Raw genomic sequence first — 20,406 nt, forward strand, 5'->3', positions numbered from 1 at the left:
AAAAAAAGAAGTAGCAGCAATGAAAATAATTGTATTAAAGGGTTGCAGCATTAGCAAAGTTGAGAACCAATGTTATATAAGGACAGCAGAAAGATACTTTCAGCCAAGCTGAACTACCTGGAAAAACAGAGGCAAGTGAGCTTGTTATAAACAACAGGACCTGGGTTGACTTTGAGTTTGAAATTAAGAAACTTTAGTCTTCAAAGTAATATAACTTAGGAATGAATAGGGGTTAAAGACCACACACAAAAGACAAATCAGACAAAGAAATGGGCGGACAGAGGGTTGGTGATGGCTGGTTGCAGTCAGATCTTCTCCATCTTAGAGATGAGGTCATCACAGATCCTGGTCAGTTCATCATTTTCTTTAGTCTGAAGGAGAAAAGATAAGGCTGGTTTCTGTAGGGTCTCAGAAGGAGTGGCACCTGGCTAGGAAGGTCCCACCCATCTCAAGTAGGAAAAGAGACTAGAAAGGAAAAGGCTGGCTCTGGACTTCCTGAAAGAAATGGCCAGTAGGGATATAATTAAACAACAACAACAAAAAACAAACAAATAAAAAACCAAAAAACAAAACAAAAATATGGCTAGGCAATCCTTGTATCAAAGTCAACTCCGGAGCAGGGACTGGAGTTTGTGCCCTACCTTCTGTTCCACAGTCTTCTCCAGTGAGTGGATTTGCATCTGTGCCTTCCTTAGGCTTGCCTGGAAGGCCAGTGCCTCTGCTTGGGCCTTGCTACGCACTTGGGCAATCTCCTCATTAGCCCTTGGGCAGAAACAGACACACAGGTTAGGCCTGACCCTGTAACAAGTTAGCTAGGCCTCCCTCCCAAGACGGGCATCTGGTACTCACAGGTTGAGCTTCTCTTCTGCATGGGCCTTCAGTGCTTGGTACCTCTGGCCCTCCTTTTCAATCTTTGCTATGTATTCCTCAACACATTTCTTCAGAGAGTCTTCATTCTTGAGAATGAGCAGACAGGAACATTAATGGTGCACTGTCCCATCAGAGACAGGCCTATCCAGTCTGGGCATATAGGGAGTCCCAGGGGAAGGGGCAGACTTAAGGCTTTTGGGGACATTAGTGATACAGAACTTGGCATTTTCCCTTTAGAAAAATCCTCTTGATGTATGTTTACGTCTATCCCACCTTCAAGGTGCAAACATCTGGGTCTGACCCCTAGAGTAGTACCCGGCATCAGTTTCTACTTAGGAGTGCAAGTCACACTGCACACGGCAGCAGCACAATCAGGTGGGATGTACGCAGCCTTGCTCCCCACACACTCTCTGGGCCTCTCATACTCACAGTGAAAGCTGACTACTGAGGGTCATGTAGCAGGAGTTAGCTGGCTCCCAAAATGACTTGTTTCCTCCATAGACACCACGGGGAAAGTCCAGTTTGCCCACCACCTGACATTTTTGTTTTTTTGAGACAGGGTTTCTCTGTGTAGTCTTGGCTGTCTTAGAACTCACTCTGTAGACCAGGCAAGTCTTGAACTCAAGAGATCTGCCTGCCTTTGCTTCCTGAGTGCTAGGATTAAAGGCCATGTGCCACCACTGCCCTGGCTCAGTTTGCCTTTTCTTGCAAGGTTGTGTGTGTTTTGTGAGCATGCATGCATGTGGTGCTGCTGGAGATTGAGCCAAGGGCCTCATGTATTCCAGGCATACTACCACTGAATGGGGGAAACCCCCAGTCTCCTCTGAGGCTCCATAACAGCCGAAACCTGTGTTTCACAGATCTGGCTGTGCTTTTCCACCAGAACCTACTGGATACAGTTTGTCTTGTTGATAGGACATCAACTACTTTTCGTTGGCCTGGTGCCAGGATCAGGGACAATAGCACAGCTCATGGCCCCACTCCTTTTGTTTTTGGTTTTTCAAGACAGGGTTTCTTTGTGTAGCAGTCCTGGCTGTCCTGGAACTTGCTTTGTAGACCAGGCTGGCCTCGAACTCACAGAGATCCACCTGTCTGTCTGTCTTTCTAGTGCTGGGATTAAAGGCGTGGCCCCACTCTTATGGGCTATGCCCTGTAAAACAAGGATCAAAGGGGATACAACGCACCTTCTGGTAGCCTTCAATCACTTCTTTCTGCTTCTCAAACCTCTTGAAAAGGTCAGAGAAAGACTTTTCCATGGAGTTCAGGTCTGCAATAAGTTGGTCTCTCTCTTTTTGAACCTTTTTGATTTTGTCTTCTGCGAGTTCCTTCTGTTTCTCAGCCTCCTCTTAAAAAGTTAAGTATTTGGAATTAGGAAGCAGCTATTATACTGGATGCCATAAACAGCCCCAAAACAAGGGGTGAGAGAACAGCAGGAGAGATGGGGAGCCAGGAGCAGGGTGCAGCAGGTATGGACACTACTACGTGTCCCATAACACAACAGTCCCCCTTCCCCCTTCATGTTCTCTGGGATGTGACAGGTCTAGAACATGTCTGCTTCTTCCATGTCAGCCTCATGAGGAGCTTGGCCCAGGACCTAGCAATGAGATACTTATGGTAAGATGCTTAGCAAGACTGGAAGAAGCAGGTGCCAGTGTGGTAGACTTAGGGTTCATGTGCTTTATGGGTCTCAGGGGAAGGAGAACAGGAAGACCTGCCCTGGCCACTGTCGGCTTCATAGACCCCTACCAGGACACCTACATCTCCACTCTGATACTTGCAGTCATCTCTGGGGAGGGGAAGGCAGGACAGGACATGGCGTGACAAGCTGCACTGTGTCTGTTCCTCACCTCACTAGAGCTCTGGCTGCCAGCTGTTCAGTGAACGTCAGTCACATGGGTACCTCCTCTCTTCACTGAACCTCACCCTCAGTGGCTCCAGAGCACAGGTTAGGAGAAGAAATGGGCGGTATATTGTTATCTCAGAACACAAAGGGAGGGATGCAGCTAGCACTCACCCATTGATTTGTACACGATCTTCTCAAACCCATCCATGATCTTCCTATAGGAGAGAAGATGAGTATCTGTGGCTTATCATGCAAGTGGAACTAGGTCATAGCACTGGTGCTGCGGTCTTACCCCATCTCCAAGTACTTCCTGTTGAGGTCCTCATACTTGCTCCTCAGCTCCAAGTTCTCCTGTTGTGTTGCATTCACCTAGAAGCCACATACCTGGGTTGGCAGGTGGACCACAATCACAAGTCTGTGGGGTGTCTTTCTTACTAGGGATTGTTTCCTTCACATCCAAGGTCTCTGGAATCATGCCACTGAGCTATGGGAACTCCATTCATAAAAGAAGTAGGGCTGCTGGCCATGTTAATGAAGGCAACCTGCTGTGGTGGAACCCAGCAGGTACCCAGGGAGTATCTCTCAGTGTGTTGGCCAAATAACCACAAGAGGGCGCCAAAACCACATTCCACTAGGCTGTATTCAGCAGGTACCACAGAGCTAAATTCAGTGTGGAACCTTCAGGCCTGTCCTGGGGCTATTCATTGATTTCTGAGACGTAGAAGCATGTCGGAAATTCCTGTAAGCAGCCTGTATCTGGTCAGAGTAGAAACTGCACTTAGAATGACCTGTACCTAGCTCTCAGCTACTCCTCCAAAACAGCCTCCAATTTTTCTTCTTCTTGTTCTTCTTAAGTTAAGAGAGAGGACTTCACTGTTAAGCTCTGGCTGCCCTGGAACTCACTTTGTAGACCAGGCTGGCCTCAAACTCAGAGATCCATCTGCCTCTGCTTCCCAAGTGCTGGAATTAAAGACATGCACCACCACTACCCGGCCATCAGCTTTTTCTTACCAGTGCGTCTAGGTCTTTCTGGCTGTATTGCAGCACATCTTCAAAAGGCTCAGTCAGAAGGAGGCCTCTAGGCTCAAGGACACACAAGGGTGGGCCTGGAACCTGTGTGGGTAAAACATAAACCCTCAAGATCTCATTCATCTTTTGAGACCACAAAATTTGCAATGATGATAAAGTGCTTACTGGAACATCCGGAGCTCCTGAGAAATCTAAGTCCACAAGCTTGCCTTCTATTGGATTTCCCAAGCCAGGCTCATCTGCATCCTGTTTACTGAAACCAAACAGGCAGCAAGATCACCTCATGATGAGTATTGAATAGGGCATAAAATCAGTTGTGCTGTCTTAACAAGCTTTGTGTTTGGGTCTTACTCTAAAAACAAGCACACACAGGCTAGAAGGTAGCACCGGGCCTGGAGTTACTGGCTCATGTCCCCTTCCCCTGCCTGTCTACTCACTCTTCCTATGAGCCATGATTCATTTCTCATAGCAAGCTGCACAGCCATGGAGGATACCTTACTGGGATGTCTTCAGAGCACACAGGGTGAATACCTAGTTAGAAGTGGCAAATCTTTTCTTCTCTGGTTTCAAGGGTCTTGTGTTAGATTTAGCAGGTAATTCTCAATATGACTTTGACTATATTTTTTTCCAAAGTAGCAGACACTAGCCTGGATTTTTCCCATAAATGTCAGACTTGGAGGCCCTATGGCTTCTGTCACAACCATTCAGACCTGCCTTTATAGTACAAGCTGTCACAGGGGATTCATCAAAGAACAGGCATGACTGTGGAACAAGAATTCCACTCATAAAAACAAATACTATTGGAACTGACCCACTCTGGTACCCTACTGTGCGTTGCTTGTGTCTCCTGGGTGGCCTGTGTGAAGAGAGCATGGGAGAGCTCCCTCCTTATTAAAAAACATGGATTATCCTGTTTGTCCACCCCCATTACTTATTCTAGTTCAGTTAACCCTTTTCTAGAATTTTTGAATCAGTTACTATACTTAGTAACAGCCACTAGTCTGCCTAGCTTGTATGAACATCTTCAAAGGAGGGACATACCTATTTGTCACTGGGACAACTGGCATTGGTCGCTGAGGGCTTTCTTTCAGGAGGGGATCAAATTTCAAGTACAAAGACTGCTTCCTCCAGGCTGACTCCTTAAACTGAGAGGAGGAGAGAAAGAACATGAACAATCATCAAGATTCAACATTGCTTTAACAGACACAACCCCAGGAGCCAGCAAAGGGGGTTAGGAGACCACAACACACACTCATGGGTCCAGGATTATTTGGGAGTGAGGGAGACACATGGGTTAGGACTCTATGACCAGATACTATACACGAACTGCAGGATGCTCCAGGCACCAAGCGTAAATGGCCTCAGCTGACTGGGTCACAGGTTTCAGTTGGGGCTGCCATCAAGTGCTAAGCACCTACCGAAGACGTCCCAAACTGCTCCAGGTAATCTACTTCAGCGCCGGTACCTAGAACTGAAATGGTAAATAATGGTAGACATTTCCCTCAAGTACTGCAGGTACTGAGGGCTGTGCACCCGAGTACTCAACAGAGTGTGATCGCTCTTCTTTTTTTGGCGGGGTGGGATGGGGCAGGTTCCAAGACAGGTTTCTCTGTATAACAGCTCTGGCTATCCTGGAACTTGCTTTGTAAAGCAGACTGGCCTGCCTCTGCCTCCTGAATGCTGGAATTAGAGGCATGTGCCACTACCACCTGATGCATTTTTTTTTAAAATTAACTTTATGTGTATGTGTTTGCTTGCGTGAGCTATGTAAATATCATGCATAAAGAAGCCTGTGGAGAAAACCAAAAGAAAAACAAAACAATTCAGTAAAAATGCCAGGCAGTGGTGATGTATGCCTTTAATCCCAGCAATCTGAGAGTTCGAGGCCAGCCTGGTCTACAGAGTGAGTTCCAGGACATCCAAAGCTACAGAGAACTTTGTCTGGAAAAATCAAAACAAAACAAACAAAAAGAATCCTGTGGAGGTCAGAAGAGGACACTGGATTCCCTGAACTAGAGTTTCAGGTGGTTGTGAGCTACCATGTGGGTGCTGGGAACCAAACCCAGATCTTCTATAAGAAAAGTAGTAAGTGTTCTTTTGTTTTGTTTTGTTTTTGTTTTTGTTTTTTTGAGGCAGGGCTTCTGTGTAGCCCTGGCTGTCTTGGAACTTTCTCTGTAGATTAGGCTGGCCTTGAACTCACAGAACCCTGCCTGCCTCTGCCTCCTAAGTGTTAGGACTAAAGGTATTATGACCGACCACTGCCTGGCTGGTCATAGTGTATCATCACAGCAATAGTAACCCTAACGCAACATCTCATCTTTTGAAGGAACAAAAGTTTGCATGTGAACTAGTCAGAGAAACAGCCTGTGGAATAACTACCTGCAAACTACAGGAATGTTAAATATCCACAGGATTTAAGGGAAACTGGGTGACACCTTAGGGTTGCATACCTTCTGCTGGGTCTCTGAAGCTCTCCTCCTTTAGGTCCAAGATAGGCTCTGGTCCCTGATGAGAAGGCTCTGGAACTGGCTCAGCAGGAGGCGACAACAGTTTGCCATCCATGGTAGGCTCTGGTCCCTGATGAGAAGGCTCCAGAACTGGCTCAGCAGGAGGCGCTACCAATTCACTGTCCAGAAAACTCTTGGAAACTGAAGTACTTGAAGAATTCAAGATTCCCACCTAGAGGGAAAGTCAGCATCACCTTGTACAGTGAGGTCCTGAGTGGGAGGCTCTGCCTTACCCAATCTCCTTATAATAAACCCAGATGGGGAGGCAGCTCTAGGGAAAGGGAAATAGTAGTATCCCATCCTGTCACCAGAAGATTGCTGGTGGCTTCTCTGCCATGATATTTTGTTTTTGTTTTAAAGATTTATTATGTATACAGTGTTCTGTCTGTATGTGTGCCTACAGACCAGAAGAGGGGACCAGATCTTATTACAGATGATTGTGAGCTACCATGTGGTTGCTAGGAATTGAACTCAGGACCTCTGAACCATCTCTCCAGCCCCTTTTTCTTTGAGACAAGGTCTCACTCTGTATACCTGGCTGTCCTAGAGACTGTGTAGACAAGGCTGGCCTAGAACTCAGAGTTCTGCCTACCTCTGCCTCCCAAGTGTGGGGATTAAAAGTATGTGCCACTACACCTTGATGCCCTACACAAGTATGTAACAATGGTGATAGTATCTATCTGTGCACACATACATACCTGGACCTCACCTTCTGCTTTTAGGATCTCGGCTGCCAACTGAACCACAGGTGTATCATCCACTGGGGCTAACGGCAGCTGACTGGAGAGACAAGAGTTATCAGAGCTGGGTCTTCTTCATGTTCCTTATTCTGGTATTAAATTATTATTTACTTCCCTCTTATGCTGGCTCACTTAAAAAGCTGCTCATGCTAAAAGATACATGAAAGTTATGAGGTTTCTCTGGAGGTAACATTGGCTGCTGGTGTCATAGCTACCTCCTGGAGTACCTAAGGCCAGCGGCTTGCTGTGGTACCAATCAGCTTCCACCCGAGTGGTAGCCCATGCTTTTTCTTTTTTCTTTTTAAAGATTTATTTATTAATTATGTATACAGCGTTTTCCCTACATATATGCTGCAGACCAGAAGAGGGCACCAAATCTCATTACAGATGGTTGTGAGCCACCATATGGTTGCTGGGAATTGAACTCAGGACCTCCGGAAGAGTAGTCAGTGCTCTTAACCTCTGAGCCATCTCTCCAGCCCCCTTTTTCTTTTTTCTTGTGGAGAGATGGTCTTACCACATAGACAAGAGTCTGGTTCAAACTCTTGACCTGACTTCCTCAGCTACAGTGCTAGGATTAGAGGTGAACTACCTGCACTGCTTGTTAGTTACACTGTAATATGTGTTGTGCTTCCAGGAAGATATCTGTGGAGCACCTCTCCCATGGTCTTGCGAAAGGAAGCTGTTCCGCTTCAGCTTTGGATAAACCTGAAACCTGTTTGTCTTGAGACTATGAAGGAAGTAGTATGGTGGCTACATAAAGAAGTAGCATCAGGGATAGAGAGACGGTTCAGTGGTTGAGTATTGGCTGCTCTTCCAGAGGACATAGGTTCAATTCCTGGCACCCACATGGCAGCTCACACCTGACTGTAACTCCAGTTCCAGGGCTTCTGACACCCCTCACACAGATATACTGGCCTGGAGAGTTCTCCACGTTTGTAGGCCCAGCACTCAGCTGCTCAGCCACAGGCAAGGCCAACCTGTTCTTGGGACTTTCTGGGAGCTTAGCCTTTTTGTCATTATACTTGGAGTCATCCAATTTTTCCCAGTTAAGGTGGTAAGAGCCCCAGAAAGCAGGCTGGGGACATTCATCTCTCTCTCTAGTCCCACCATCTCTTTCTTCTGCTTCTTTGGGGGCCTGCTCCTGGCTGGACTCTGATTTCTTCAGGAGAGGCTGGAGGCCAGGTCTCTCTGCCAGTCTCCTTGGTGAAGACACCTTTGTGTTGGTGGTATCATCAGAGAAGTCAAATTGTAGCCTTATGGAGTCATGACTTGAATGGATGACATTTGGCCAGTGGGTTCTTCTTGAGGACTTGGGTCTGTGGCCCCATCTCCCTAAGAGGGCCAGTGGGACTGAGTTCTTAGAACTAGATGAACACAAATGGAAAGGGTCTGGGTGCATGCTGCTGGCTCAAGGCTCTCTACACTCCTGGGGCAGGCTGAGGCCGTATAAATCAGGTCTGGAGTGTTCTGCTTAGCTTTACTAACTGAACTGTTCTGTGCTAAATACACTCCTACTTAAATTGCCTCTATCCCTCTTTTTTTTTTTTAAAGATTTATTTATTAATATGTATACAGCACCTGCCTGCATGTATCCCTGCAGGCCAGAAGAGGGCACCAGATCTCATTACAGATGGTTGTGAGCCGCTATGTGGTTGCTGGGAATTGAACTCAGGACCTCTGGAAGAACAGTCAGTGCTCGTAACCTCTGAGCCATCTCTCAACCCCACCTCTGTCCCTCTTGACTGAATCCATTCTTTCATAAGACAAGAACTGAAGGACTGCCACACCACCTATAGGTTGGGACCTTGGCCACACTAGAAGATAGTCCCCGATATATCAAGTACCTAGCTCATCACTCTGGTCGTTTCCCCACCCTCTACCAAATGAGCGCCATGAGCTACCACCTGGGTAGCACCTGGGTTTGTGCCGTCCTTAGTGTTCATACTCAGCAGAGTATCTCATTTTTTTTTTGGAAGATTTTATTTATTATGTATACAGTATTCTGTTTGCATGTGTGAGGGCGCCAGATCTCATTACAGATGGTTGTGAGCCACCATGTGGTTGCTGGGAATTGAACTCAGGACCTCTGGAAGAGCAGCCAGTGCTCTTAACCTCTAAGCCATCTCTCTAGCCCCCCAGAGTGTTTTTTTTTTTTCCCCCTGAGACAGGGTTTCTCTGTGGCTTTGGAGCCTGTCCTGGAACTAGCTCTTGTAGACCAGGCTGGTCTCGAACTCACAGAGATCCGCCTGCCTCTGCCTCCCAAGTGCTGGGATTAAAGGCGTGCGCCAGCACTGCCCGGCCTCCCCCAGAGTATCTTAAAATTAATGAATGGCAACATGATTCGTGCATGCCTAGGCTACCAAGAATAAGCTCATAAGTGACACTCATAACTGGTGCTACTCAGAGCTACCCTCCCAGCAGTACAGGTAGAGACAAAAACTTCCTTGGCCTCAAAGTAGGCTACATTCATAGCAGCCAAGTGCCAACTGCCGGCTCTGTGTTTCTCAGGCTGTTATAGACTAACAGTGTTTGACTTAAACACCAACCTCATCTGACTGAACTTCAGAAAAATACAAAATGAAACTGTAAATTAACAAAGACACTTAAACAACAGAACTAGGGGTGATTTAATAGGACTGAAATGTATACAACCCCAGAGAAAGGTCGTGACACTAAAGAGCACAGGAGTGACATTTTATTCCTCATGCTTACACACACACACACACACACACACACACACACACAAATTTTAAACAGTGGAATCAGTAAAAACAGAACAAAATCATACCAGAGACCTTTCCTGTCCTGGATAAAATGTGTCCTTGGTACCAGATTGGCGAAGTGCTAATTCCAAGACCCTTCTTTCTAGGTAAAGCCTTAGTAGCTGCTTGTCATTTCAGTAGGATTCCTGCCAGGAAAATGCCTAATGCACCTATGGATGAAGCTTCTCCCCATCCTTTCAGCCACATCTGTTCTTACTAGTTCCTCTTTTGTGAATGTTTACATGCTGATATGTGGATGTGTGTGCACATTGTGCATGCGTGGTGTATGTACATTTATACATATGTATGTGCGTATGCCTAATCAGCCAGAAGTCAACACTTGATGTATCTTTCTCAACCATTCTCCACTTTATATCTTGGAGGTCACTGATTTGGCCAGAGAGCCCCAAAGATTCTCCTGTGTCCACCTCACTAGGGCTAGAGTATAGTTCTGGGCTTTTTTTTTTTTAAAGACTTATCTATTTATCTATGTATTTTATGTACATGAATCCTGTCTTCACATACACCAGAAGAGGGCATCAGATCTCATTACAGATGGTTGCGAGCTACTATGTGGTTGCTGGGAATTGAACTCAAGATCTCTAGAAGAGTAGCTAGTGCTCTTAACCAATGAGCCATCTTTCCAGCCCATGTTCTGGCTTTTAAAAATGTAGGTACTGAGGACTGAACTCAGGCCCTCATGCTTGTGTAGCAAACAGTACCAAGGGAGTCATCTCACAAGCTTCGATTAGTTGATCATACGGTAATTTCTCTGTCTATGAGCTCTATCTGCTCTCTCCAAGTGTTGAGTGTGGGAGGGAAGTGCTGATTTCAAGTAGAAGGGAGAGATGAGCAGAACGCCATAGGAAGGAAACTATAAACTTTTCTGGAAATGAGATTTAGTCATTCCATCTAGTTCTAGAAAAAGAGATTCCAGCATGGAATGAAAACAGTCCAACCATCTGATCATTGGCTCTCCACTAACTATGCCAGATTCTGCACTTAGGGCCATGATCAGAGAAAAAAAGTCTAGCTATGATGACAGGACTGAAGGCTTTTGCAAGAACCCCAGAGAGGATAGACTCACAGGACATTAATGGCATCAACACTTACTTCTCTTCCTGTAAGCAGACACATTGATTGTTTTCTAATTCAACAGCACCATCCAGAGCAAAAGAAGTCTCGAGTTTGTTGGTCATATTAGGACTTAAGATCCTGTGCGTCTGTGGATCCCGAAGAGGTGTCTGAAAAGTCACCTAGTGAAAGGTTGAGGAGAGTGTACATGTTCCATGATACAAGCCTCCCATGCAAGCCAAGGTGCTCAGAAAGCCACCCCCAGAGCACCTGAAGTACTTACATTACAGTCCCCATTTACCTTGGCAGCTTTAGCCTGGTTTTTGGGTGGCACATTTTCTTTCTGTGACAGACGAAGAACAGAGGATCTTCCGGTAAGTTCCGGTTGTGAAAACAGGAAGTCACAGCTTTCTGAACTTTTTTCACTGGGGACATTTTCGTCATTTAAGATATGCAGACTCATTCTGAAAAAGAAAAAAAAAAGTTTATTTATTTATTTATTTTTGGTTCTTTTGAGACAAAGTTACTCTGTGTAACAGTCCTGGCTGTCCTTGGAACTAGCTCTTGTAGACCAAACTGGCCTTGAACTCACTGAGATCAGCCTGCTTCTGCCCCCCAAGTGCTGGGAATAAAGGTGTGCACCACCATGGCCTGGCTAAACAGAATGTGTTTTAGTCCTTAGGAAATCAATGATGCTGCAGTACATGTACAGAAATGCCCCATAAATACATCAGGGAGGTACCCCTTCCTGAACAGGTAGAGCTAGACCCTTCACAGGTACAATTAGTACTTCAAGTAGGTGTCACCAGCCAGAGAAAGCCTGAGTCCCTTGTATTGTATCAGGTATACTGCACCTCCTGAGTCAATTACTAATAGAGTTCAGGTTGAGAAAGAAAGAGATCCAGGTGTTCAAAATGACTTCCATTAACGTATTACACTGTAGGGCAAGAACTAGGGGATGTAATCCTGGCTCTAAGAAAACCAGAGAAGCCGAGCAGTAGTGCTGCATACGTTTAATCCCAACACTTGGGAAGCGGAGGTAGAGGCAGAGGAGTATAGGTTCTTGGGGGTGAAACCCTGGGAGCTCTCTGGTTGAAGTGTGAGAAGGGGTACTGGGGAGGAAGGTCATCACAAAGATAAGTTGCTGCTGACTCTGCTTTAGGAGCCCATGAGAAAAGATGGGAGGGAAAAGGACAGAACCAGAGGTCCCTGGAGTCAAAGAGAGGTAGTCTAGGTTGCTCAGCAAGGTGCATAGGACATGGGGTAAGGAGAAACGAAATTAAGAGCAATGTTTAGGATTTTTGGCCTGAAAAACTGGTTATTAGAAAACATGGGTCAACATAAAGCCAGCCACACTGAACCTTATAGAAGAGAAAGTGGGAAGTACACTTGAACACATTGGCATAGGGAACCACTTCCTAAATATAACCCCAGCAGCACAGACACTGAGAGAAACAATAAATGGGACCTCCTGAAACTGAAAAGCTTCTGTAAAGCAAAGGACATGGTCAACAAGACAATACGACAGCCTACAGAATGGGAAAAGATCTTCACTAACCCCACATTAGACAGAGGTCTGATCTCCAAAATATACAAAGAACTCAAGAAATTGGACACCAAAAGAACACATAATCCAATAAAAAAAATGGAGTACAGACCTAAACAGAGAACTCTAAACAGAGGAATCTAAAATGGCTGAAAGACACTTAAGGAAATGTTCAACATCTTTAGTCATCAGAGAAATGCAAATCAAAACAACTCTGAGATTCCATCTTACACCTGTAAGAATGGCCAAAATCAAAAACACTGATAACAACTTATGCTGGAGAGGTTGTGGGGAAAAGGGAACACTTCTGCATTGCTGGTGGGAATGCAAGCTGGTACAAGCCCTTTGGATGTCAGTGTGGAGATTTTTCAGAAAATTAGGAAACAACCTTCCTCAAGACCTACTAATACCACTTTTGGGTATATATCCAAAGTATGCTCAATCGTTCCACAAGGACATGTGCTCAGCTATGTTCATAGCAGCTTTGCTTGTCATAGCCAGAACCTGGAAACCATCTAAATGCCCCTCGACCAAAGAATGGATAAGGAAAATGTAGTATATTTACACAATGGAGTACTACACAGCAGAAAAAAAATGACAGCTTGAATTTTGCAGGAAAATGGATGGAGCTAGAAAACATTGTTTTGAGTGAGGTAACCCAGACACAGAAAGACAATTATCACACGTACTCACTCATAGGTGGTTTTTAAACTTAAAACAAAGAAAGCCAGCTTACAAATCACAATCCCAGAGAATTTAGACAACAATGAGGACACTAAGAGACTTACATAGATCTAATCTACATGGGAAGTAGAAAGTAGAAAAAGACAAGATCTCCTGAGTAAATTGTGAGTATGTGGACCTTGGGGGAGGGTTGAAGTGGGAAGGGGAAAGGCAGGGAGGGGAGCAGAGCAGAGAAAAATGTAGAGCTCAATAAATATCAATTAAAAATGTAAAAAAAAAAAAGGTGAGTGCCACCACACCCAAATTTAGTAATATTTTTTAGAGCTTGACAGCATCAAGTAACAGGAAGGACACATTCAGTCCTAGGTCCTGGTCAAAAAAAAAAAAAAAAAAAAAAAAAAAAAAAAGCAAGCATGGGGAAAGGGCGGTGGAATGGCTGTAGAATTCAAGCATAGGCCTCTGGGCTGTATGGGCTTAGGTGAAGTCTTTCTGGCAAGAAGGTGGAGAACTGCTGGTATAGTTTTTGCTTAGAATGGGATTTTTGTGGATTTTTTTGGGGGGGGGGGTGTTGTGTAAAGAGGAGGCCAAAGGTTGACGTGAGTTTTCTTCAATTGCTCTCTACCATATTGGATTCTCTAACTGAACCTGGAGTTCACTGATTCAGCAAGATTATCTGTCTAGCCAGTAAGCTTCAGAGATTCTCCAGTCGGCCTGCCCAGTGCTAGGATTACAGGCAGGTACAGCCATGCCACACAATTTTTAGGTGGGTGCTGAGGACCTGAACTCAGGTCCTCATGCTTGTTTGACAAGCGTGTTACTGGCTGAGTCATATCCCCAGCCCCTGGAGGGAGCTCTTGGTACAAAGCTTGACAAGTCAGAATTGGGTTCTGCTGTTTTTTGGTGCAGGAGTAATTAATTGTGGGGTGGGAGAGGGAGCAGACCGACTCGAAGGCAGTGGCCGAGGAACAAGAAACTGTCCCTGGGACAGGGGGTTCAGAACGACAGACAATAGACAGAACAGTTTTGCAGAAAAGGTGGAAGAAAGAGACCTGGGCCGATGTCCTGGCTCCGAAACGCAAGTCTCATACACGACACACTCGACAAGAACAGGAACCTAAGGAGATAGTTACGCGCGGCCTCTTTGGAGGACGTCAGCTGGGTCAGACCGAGATCACTGGCAGGCCGGCCTGCACGGTCCAATCCGGAATGCAGCCCGCAGGCATCAATCCTGCCTAGGAAGCTTGAGGGATCCGTTAGCCCAGAAAAGAGGGCTGGGTGAGCCAGGGGTGGGCCCTCAACAACAACAACAACAAAGAAAGAGAGAGAGAGACAGAGAGAGACAGAGAGAGGGAGAGAGGGAGAGAGAGAGAGAGAGAGAGAGAGAGAGAGAGNAGAGAGAGAGAGAGAGAGAGAGAGAGAGAGAGAGAGAGAGAGAGAGAGAGAGAGAGAGAGAGAGAGAGAGAGAGAGAGAGAGAGAGAGAGAAAGGAGCTGCGGATGAAAGCCACAACCCAGGCAGTAGGAATCCAGATCCGCGGGGCTGATCCCCACCCCTCGCCCGCGGGACGTGGGTCGCCCTTTACTTGCCTACCGCTGAGGGCCCGCGCCGACGCCCACCGCAAGGGAGGAGCGGCGTCCCTGCTCCACGCTAGGAATCCGAGCTAGAGAAACCGAGATGAAAGAATTCCAACCGGCTCTACTCTCGCAGTCCGTGACCGACGGCCGCTGAGTGAGCCCGCCCCAGATTCAAATACCGAGAGTTGACGTTCCGCGGCCAATCAGCGCGCGGCAGGACTAGAACGCCACAGCCGCGGGCTGCCAATAGCAGGCCGTCCTGGTCCCGCCCTTCTCGCGCAGGCAGTTCCGCTTCCGGGATTGAGGGCACAGTGGGAGCTCTCGGGACGCGTAGGAACCACAGGTTAGCACTGCAGGCCAAGTCGGCTAGTCGGTGGCCGGACATTGTGGTGTCCACCATCGCCCCGACAGTATCAGGGTCGGCCGCGAAGGCGGTCAGACAGCAGTTCGCCCTGGCTTGGCTTTTCTCAGCCTTTAAATAGAACCAGCTGCAGTGTCTTCTCCGAGCTGCTTGTAAGGGAGAGGATGCACTCATGCAGGGGGTCTCTGGGTGGCTCACGATTTGTGGGTCGGCGCGGGGTTCCGAGGGTCTCCCCAGAGTGCCCGGGGCGGCCTAACGAGACTGTCTTCCAGAGTGGTCTTCGCGTCACTCGATGGGGAAACTGTCCCCTGCCCCCCCCCAGGACCCCGCGGGCAGACTCAGGCGGGACTCCATCTCCTAGAATGCTTTGCGGGCCCCTTGATAGGCGTGTCTCAGTCTCCCAGAATGCCCCTCGGGCGGTTTGACTTGAACTCCGTCTCCCAGAGTGCCTCGCGGGCGGCTTTGCGGTGGCGGCGACAACCTACCAACTGTCCGGAACTGGACGCCGGTCTCTTACCGGCGCGGTGAGCGGTGTCGCGATGGACAGCCCAGAGATGACCTTCACTCTGGCCTACCTGGTCTTCGCCGTGTGCTTCGTGTTCACGCCCAACGAGTTCTACTCGGCCGGGCTCACCGTGCAGAACCTGTTGTCGGGCTGGCTGGGCAGCGAGGATGCCGCTTTCGTGCCCTATCACCTTCGTCGCACTTCCGCCACGCTACTGTGTCACTCACTGCTGCCGCTGGGTGAGCCTCCTGAGCGCCGGCCAGTGGTTGGCGCTTAGCCGGGCATTCCGAGACTGAGGAGGTTCCCCGCCGGAAGCGGCACAGATGCGGGTCAACGGAGGTGCAAGCGATCGGGGTCCCCGCAGCTCAGGCTGTAAGCCGAGCGCTCTTCCCGGTTGGGAGGCGACGGCCCAGGCGCTGGTCTGCGAGGGATGCTCGGGCAGGGCCGGACCCCGGTGTTTTACGTCGCTGTGAATAGAGTGCAGAGTCGTTCAGCGTGTTTGCCATGTTGGGCGGTTTCTAGGAAAGGGCTCCTGTTGACTCCTTACAACAGGAGTCGGAGGGCTGCCAGGGGAAGGTGGGCGTGGCGAGAGCGGGCAGAGGTGAAGACGGTCAAGGTTGGGAACAGTGGTTGCAGTCATCTTTGCCAGGCCAGTGAGAACTCTGAGAGGCCCATCTGTCAGCTGTTTGGAGGATGCGTTAGGGGAACTGCTGGGATAGAGCAGGGATTGGAGGCTAGGAACCAGATGAAGGAGACCTCTGGAGGATACAGGGACACGGAAAGGCAGGTCTGGGAGAACTGATGTCTGATGGCCTGACATATTTGTGGTTCTGGGCACAGGAATGATTGGTGTGAGGATACAGCAGCCTGGGCTCCAGGGAGGTGGAGGCAGGTGTGGTAATAGAAACACTTGGGCTTGTTTTGAGAGGAAGGTGCGTTAGGTTACCCCATTGGAGAACTGGAGATGGAGCTGGCATGGCCGGGTAGTGCCCTGTAAGGCAGATACAGAAGGTGGGGCTCTAAGGCAGGACCCCTAACCAAGGGCTGTCTCTGGATATTTGGACGCCCCCTAGCTCATCTCATAGGCACTCCCATCCCCCAACAAGGATCCGGATGTTAGTAAGCACAAGTCACCCATGGCAGTTATATTGAGAACAGGCAGACAGTGGAGCTGGCTTTTGTTGCTGTATAACCATAACAAGTTAGTTTGACATGTAGTGAGGTGGCTCAGAGTCAACATTTACTGTTGGTTATGGCAGATTGGAGCCTGCCCATACAGTACCTTACCATCTACTTTATAATTCTTTTCCATGTTTGAGTTGTTCCCTGTTGGGCCAACAGGGCCCTAAAACTGGTTCCTTTGTTCTTACAAATGCCCAGTCATTGAGTACTTGCTTACTTTTTTCTTCTTGCTTACTTTCTTGTATAGTGTCCCAGCTCTGAAATGGGCTATGTTGGATCTGCCTCCTCAGAGGATGCGAAGTTAAGAGACCAAGATGTAGGCCAAAGAACTGCCTTAGATAGGCCTGTGGTCAGTTCTACGCAGTCATGTGTTTCCTTTGGTTTTTATTTATTTTGTTGTGTGTGGGACGGGGAGGTTCTGCAGACTGGGTTTCTCTGTGTAACAACTCTGGCTGTCCTGGAACTCCCTTTGTAGACCACACTAACCTCAAACTCACAGTCCTTTTTTCTAGGACTTTTGTTTTGTTTTTTGAGATAGGGTTTCTTTGTGTAGCTCTGGCTGTTCCAGAACAAGCACTTTAGACCAGGCTGGCTCAAACTCACAGAGATCCGCGTGCCATTGCCTCCCAAGTATTTGGATTACAGGCGTGTGCCCCTACTGCCCAGCAACTTTGATTTTTTTTTTCCTACTTGGCAGTTCCTGTGAAATAGTAGTAGTAGATTGCAAACATGTTCCTCTAGAATGTGGTACCACTGCTGTGACTAAGGCTGAGGCAGGCCAGTTGTGGAGGTGCAGGAGTCAGGGTGATATGTTCTGGGAGCTAACCATGCTCTAGGTTCCAGGGCAAGACTCAGAGCTGGCGATAAAAAAGAGGTAGCTTCTCCCTTCCCCCAAGCACAGAGCTAACACTGTGGTCTTCAGATGGGTCACCACGGGAGGAAGGTAGCACCCCACAGCCTGGGCTTGCCCTGAGATGTCTTTTCTTCTGCAGGCTACTACATGGGCATGTGCTTTGCAGCTTCAGAAAAGCAGCTCTACTCCCCTGGTCAGGCCTCAGAGGCCTGGCAGCTCTTCCTTCTCCTGGCCGTGACCCTTCCCCTTGTCTCCTGTACCCTGATCTACTATTGGTCCTGGGACAAGTGGACCCGACATCCACTGGCCCAAACCCTGGCACTCTATGCCCTTCCGCAGTCAGGTTGGCAAGCGGTTGCCTCTTCCATCAACACGGAGTTCCGGCGGATTGACAAGTTTGCTACTGGGGCACCCGGTGCTAGAGTGATTGTGACAGACACATGGGTAATGAAGGTGACAACATACCGTGTGCGTGTGGCTCAGCAACAGGATGTTCACTTGACTGTGACAGAGTCTCGGCAGCATGATCTCTCACCAGACTCAAACCTACCTGTGCAGCTTCTTACCATACGTGTGGCCAGCACCAGCCCTGCTATGCAGCCCTTTGATATTCGGTAAGTGTGTGGTGGTTCTGGATGGCACAAGACTTTCACTGTCTGCTCTTCATGAACCTCTTATGAGGTGCTGAGTGAGGGTGGAGCAGGACTGAGCTACTCCTGGGCCTATATGACTTCAGTCAGTTGACCCCTTTAGAGCCGTCTTCCTTCAAGACCCCTCTTGTCTTCAGTGTTCTCTTCGCTGTTCCTTCTGCCTTTCATCGAGCTGTCCCTCCAGCTTCTTGAGATCATCTAGAAATGAAGATTGGTGGTACCTCAGCTCCAGGCTCTTCCTATCCTCTATTGGGGATGAGGAGACTGCCTATAGGGCCATCTTTAGTGGCTACTTCACTGAGATGGTTGTTTTCCCTGGCCTTGCCTATTTTTGGTTCTGGGTGGCTTTAGGTTGTGGATCCATGGGCAGATTGGCTCAGCTCATCAAGCCATGCCTCTTCCAGGCTGAACTCAGCAGAATATGGCGAACTATGTGAGAAACTCCACGCACCAATCCGAAGTGCAGCCAATGTGGTTATCCGCCAGAGCCTGGGTGACCTCTTCCTAGAAACATTTGCGTCGCTGGTGGAGGTCAACCCAGCCTATTCAGTGCCCAGCAACCAGGTGGGGGCTGGCCCAAGTGGGAAGTTGTGTATGGAGGGGTACCTCTCCTTTCTCCTAGAACCATCTTGTAGGCCTTTTTGTAACCCCTTTTGTTCATCTACCTCTCTGTAGGAGCTCGAGGCCTGCATAGGCTGCATGCAGACACGGGCCAGTGTGAAGCTGGTGAAGACTTGCCAGGAGCCAGCGGTGGGCGAGTGCCAGCAGTGTTACTGCCGTCCCATGTGGTGTCTCACTTGCATGGGCAAATGGTTTGCCAGCCGCCAGGATCCCCAGCGCCCTGACACTTGGCTGGCCAGCCGCGTGCCCTGCCCTACTTGCCGTGCCCGCTTCTGCATCCTGGATGTGTGTTGTATACGCTGACCATCACAGCCTATTCTGTGTCTCCACTAGCCACTTATGAGGAGCAGCTAAAGCTCCTTGACCTTGGCAAAGGTTCTAGTCAAAGCACACAAGTATCTACAGCCACTCTCTGCCTTGAATCTGTGGTAGGTTGAGGATTTTGATTGAGAAGTTCTCATGGAAATGTCCTATCCCATACCTTGAGCATCTTCTCGCCCTACTTACCTCCAGGTGGGGCTGATATTTCACATAGATTGCTCCAAAGTTCCAAGATGTTGGAATTTGACCTAGAGTTTTCATTGGCCGGTTTGCCTTAATTCTATCACAGATCATATCTGCCCCTCAGAACCCTGAGAGTTATAAGCCAGACCTACATCTGTCCCAGAGCCTGTGTGATGTTGGGTAGATGTTGACAGTTGAGAGGGTTACCAGTGGTGCCACTCCAGTGCGAAGTCCTTTTCTACAGCCAGCCGAGGGACCACTTCTGGGTAGGGAGGCAGGAGCAACAACCTAGAGCCAGGCCAGTTACTCATGAGGGTTGCATATGCTTTAGAGGGCCCACAGTGCTTTTGGTGTCTTCTCTTGCTTCTTTAGTCCAGGGGAGGCCAAGATCTCATACTCCTGGCCCTAGGAAAGAACCGGAAAGCCACAACAGTATCCAGAAAGAAACCCACCAGGGATGCAGTACAGGGTTAGCTAGAGCCCTTGTGGGTTGCTTGGATCAGGAGAGGGTACCTCAGTGGTCACGGTTCTGATGGACATACCATTCATATCTGTAGTGCAGGTGGGCGGGGGAGAGGCTGCCCTTTACTTTCCATCTCTGACACAAGCTACAGGAGGGAGAACTTTCCTTCAGCTTGTGGCCCTGAAGCTCCTACATTTGCCTGCTTCAAGCAGTAGTGACAGACCAAACTAGCCTTTTACCCAGTCAACACTGCACCTAACTCGAGGGATTTGCTAGCAGAGGAAGCCCAATTCTGCCTGTCCTGAAGCATGGCCAGGAGTCACCCAGTTTCAAGGGCCACCTATCAGGGGCCAAATGGTTTGAGGTTATTTTATTTTTTAACCACAGAGAAGTTAATTTTATAATGATAAATGTAAATGTCGCAAAATGACACAATATTTAATAAAGTGTTACTTTCCAAGTGATGTACTTTATTTTATTTACCTGGCAGTGAAGCCAAACTTTTGCAGCATTTGGGGTAGTGGCTGGGGATGTTGGGAAAGTGAGATGAGTATGGATATAGACCAGAAAGCCATATTAGAAATTAGTGTCAGTGTTTATAGTGCGTTCGGAAAGGAAAACAGGGCTGGCATTCCA

At 48.1% G+C, this 20,406-nt stretch overlaps 2 protein-coding genes across 6 annotated transcripts; one reads left to right on the forward strand and one right to left on the reverse strand.

Annotated features, from left to right (window-relative positions):
• Window positions 1–11: 11 nt before the first annotated feature.
• On the reverse strand, window positions 12–14,802 carry Tacc3 (transforming acidic coiled-coil containing protein 3). 3 transcript variants are annotated; one of them, XM_050141153.1, is made up of 15 exons: window positions 14,644–14,802; window positions 11,112–11,292; window positions 10,868–11,010; window positions 6,948–7,029; window positions 6,193–6,421; window positions 5,161–5,213; window positions 4,784–4,887; window positions 3,908–3,995; window positions 3,725–3,826; window positions 3,006–3,082; window positions 2,885–2,928; window positions 2,055–2,215; window positions 850–956; window positions 642–762; window positions 12–371 (listed from the first exon to the last, which is right to left on the reverse strand). In XM_050141153.1, exons 2-15 carry the CDS (start codon window positions 11,289–11,291, stop codon window positions 306–308), a joined length of 1,557 nt encoding a protein of 518 aa, XP_049997110.1. In that variant the 5' UTR covers window position 11,292; window positions 14,644–14,802; the 3' UTR covers window positions 12–305. The 3 variants fall into 3 exon arrangements, with proteins under 3 accessions (XP_049997110.1, XP_049997113.1, XP_049997112.1); XM_050141156.1 differs by having other exon boundaries at window positions 11,130–11,292; window positions 14,644–14,800; XM_050141155.1 differs by having other exon boundaries at window positions 14,648–14,781.
• Window positions 14,803–15,512: 710 nt separating this feature from the next.
• Window positions 15,513–20,234, forward strand: Tmem129 (transmembrane protein 129, E3 ubiquitin ligase). Of its 3 annotated transcripts, none has more exons than XM_050141162.1 (4): window positions 15,513–15,736; window positions 17,672–18,146; window positions 18,587–18,746; window positions 18,858–20,234. In XM_050141162.1, exons 1-4 carry the CDS (start codon window positions 15,532–15,534, stop codon window positions 19,104–19,106), a joined length of 1,089 nt encoding a protein of 362 aa, XP_049997119.1. In that variant the 5' UTR covers window positions 15,513–15,531; the 3' UTR covers window positions 19,107–20,234. The 3 variants fall into 3 exon arrangements, with proteins under 3 accessions (XP_049997119.1, XP_049997120.1, XP_049997121.1); XM_050141163.1 differs by lacking the exon at window positions 15,513–15,736 and adding an exon at window positions 15,749–15,869; XM_050141164.1 differs by lacking the exon at window positions 15,513–15,736 and adding an exon at window positions 15,889–16,073.
• The last annotated feature ends 172 nt before the right edge of the window (window positions 20,235–20,406 follow it).

This window comes from Alexandromys fortis, unplaced genomic scaffold (assembly GCF_014885135.2).
Source record: "Alexandromys fortis isolate MF-2015 unplaced genomic scaffold, M_Fortis_MF-2015_v1.1 scaffold_7, whole genome shotgun sequence".
In the NCBI taxonomy this organism is placed as follows: Eukaryota; Metazoa; Chordata; class Mammalia; order Rodentia; family Cricetidae; genus Alexandromys; species Alexandromys fortis.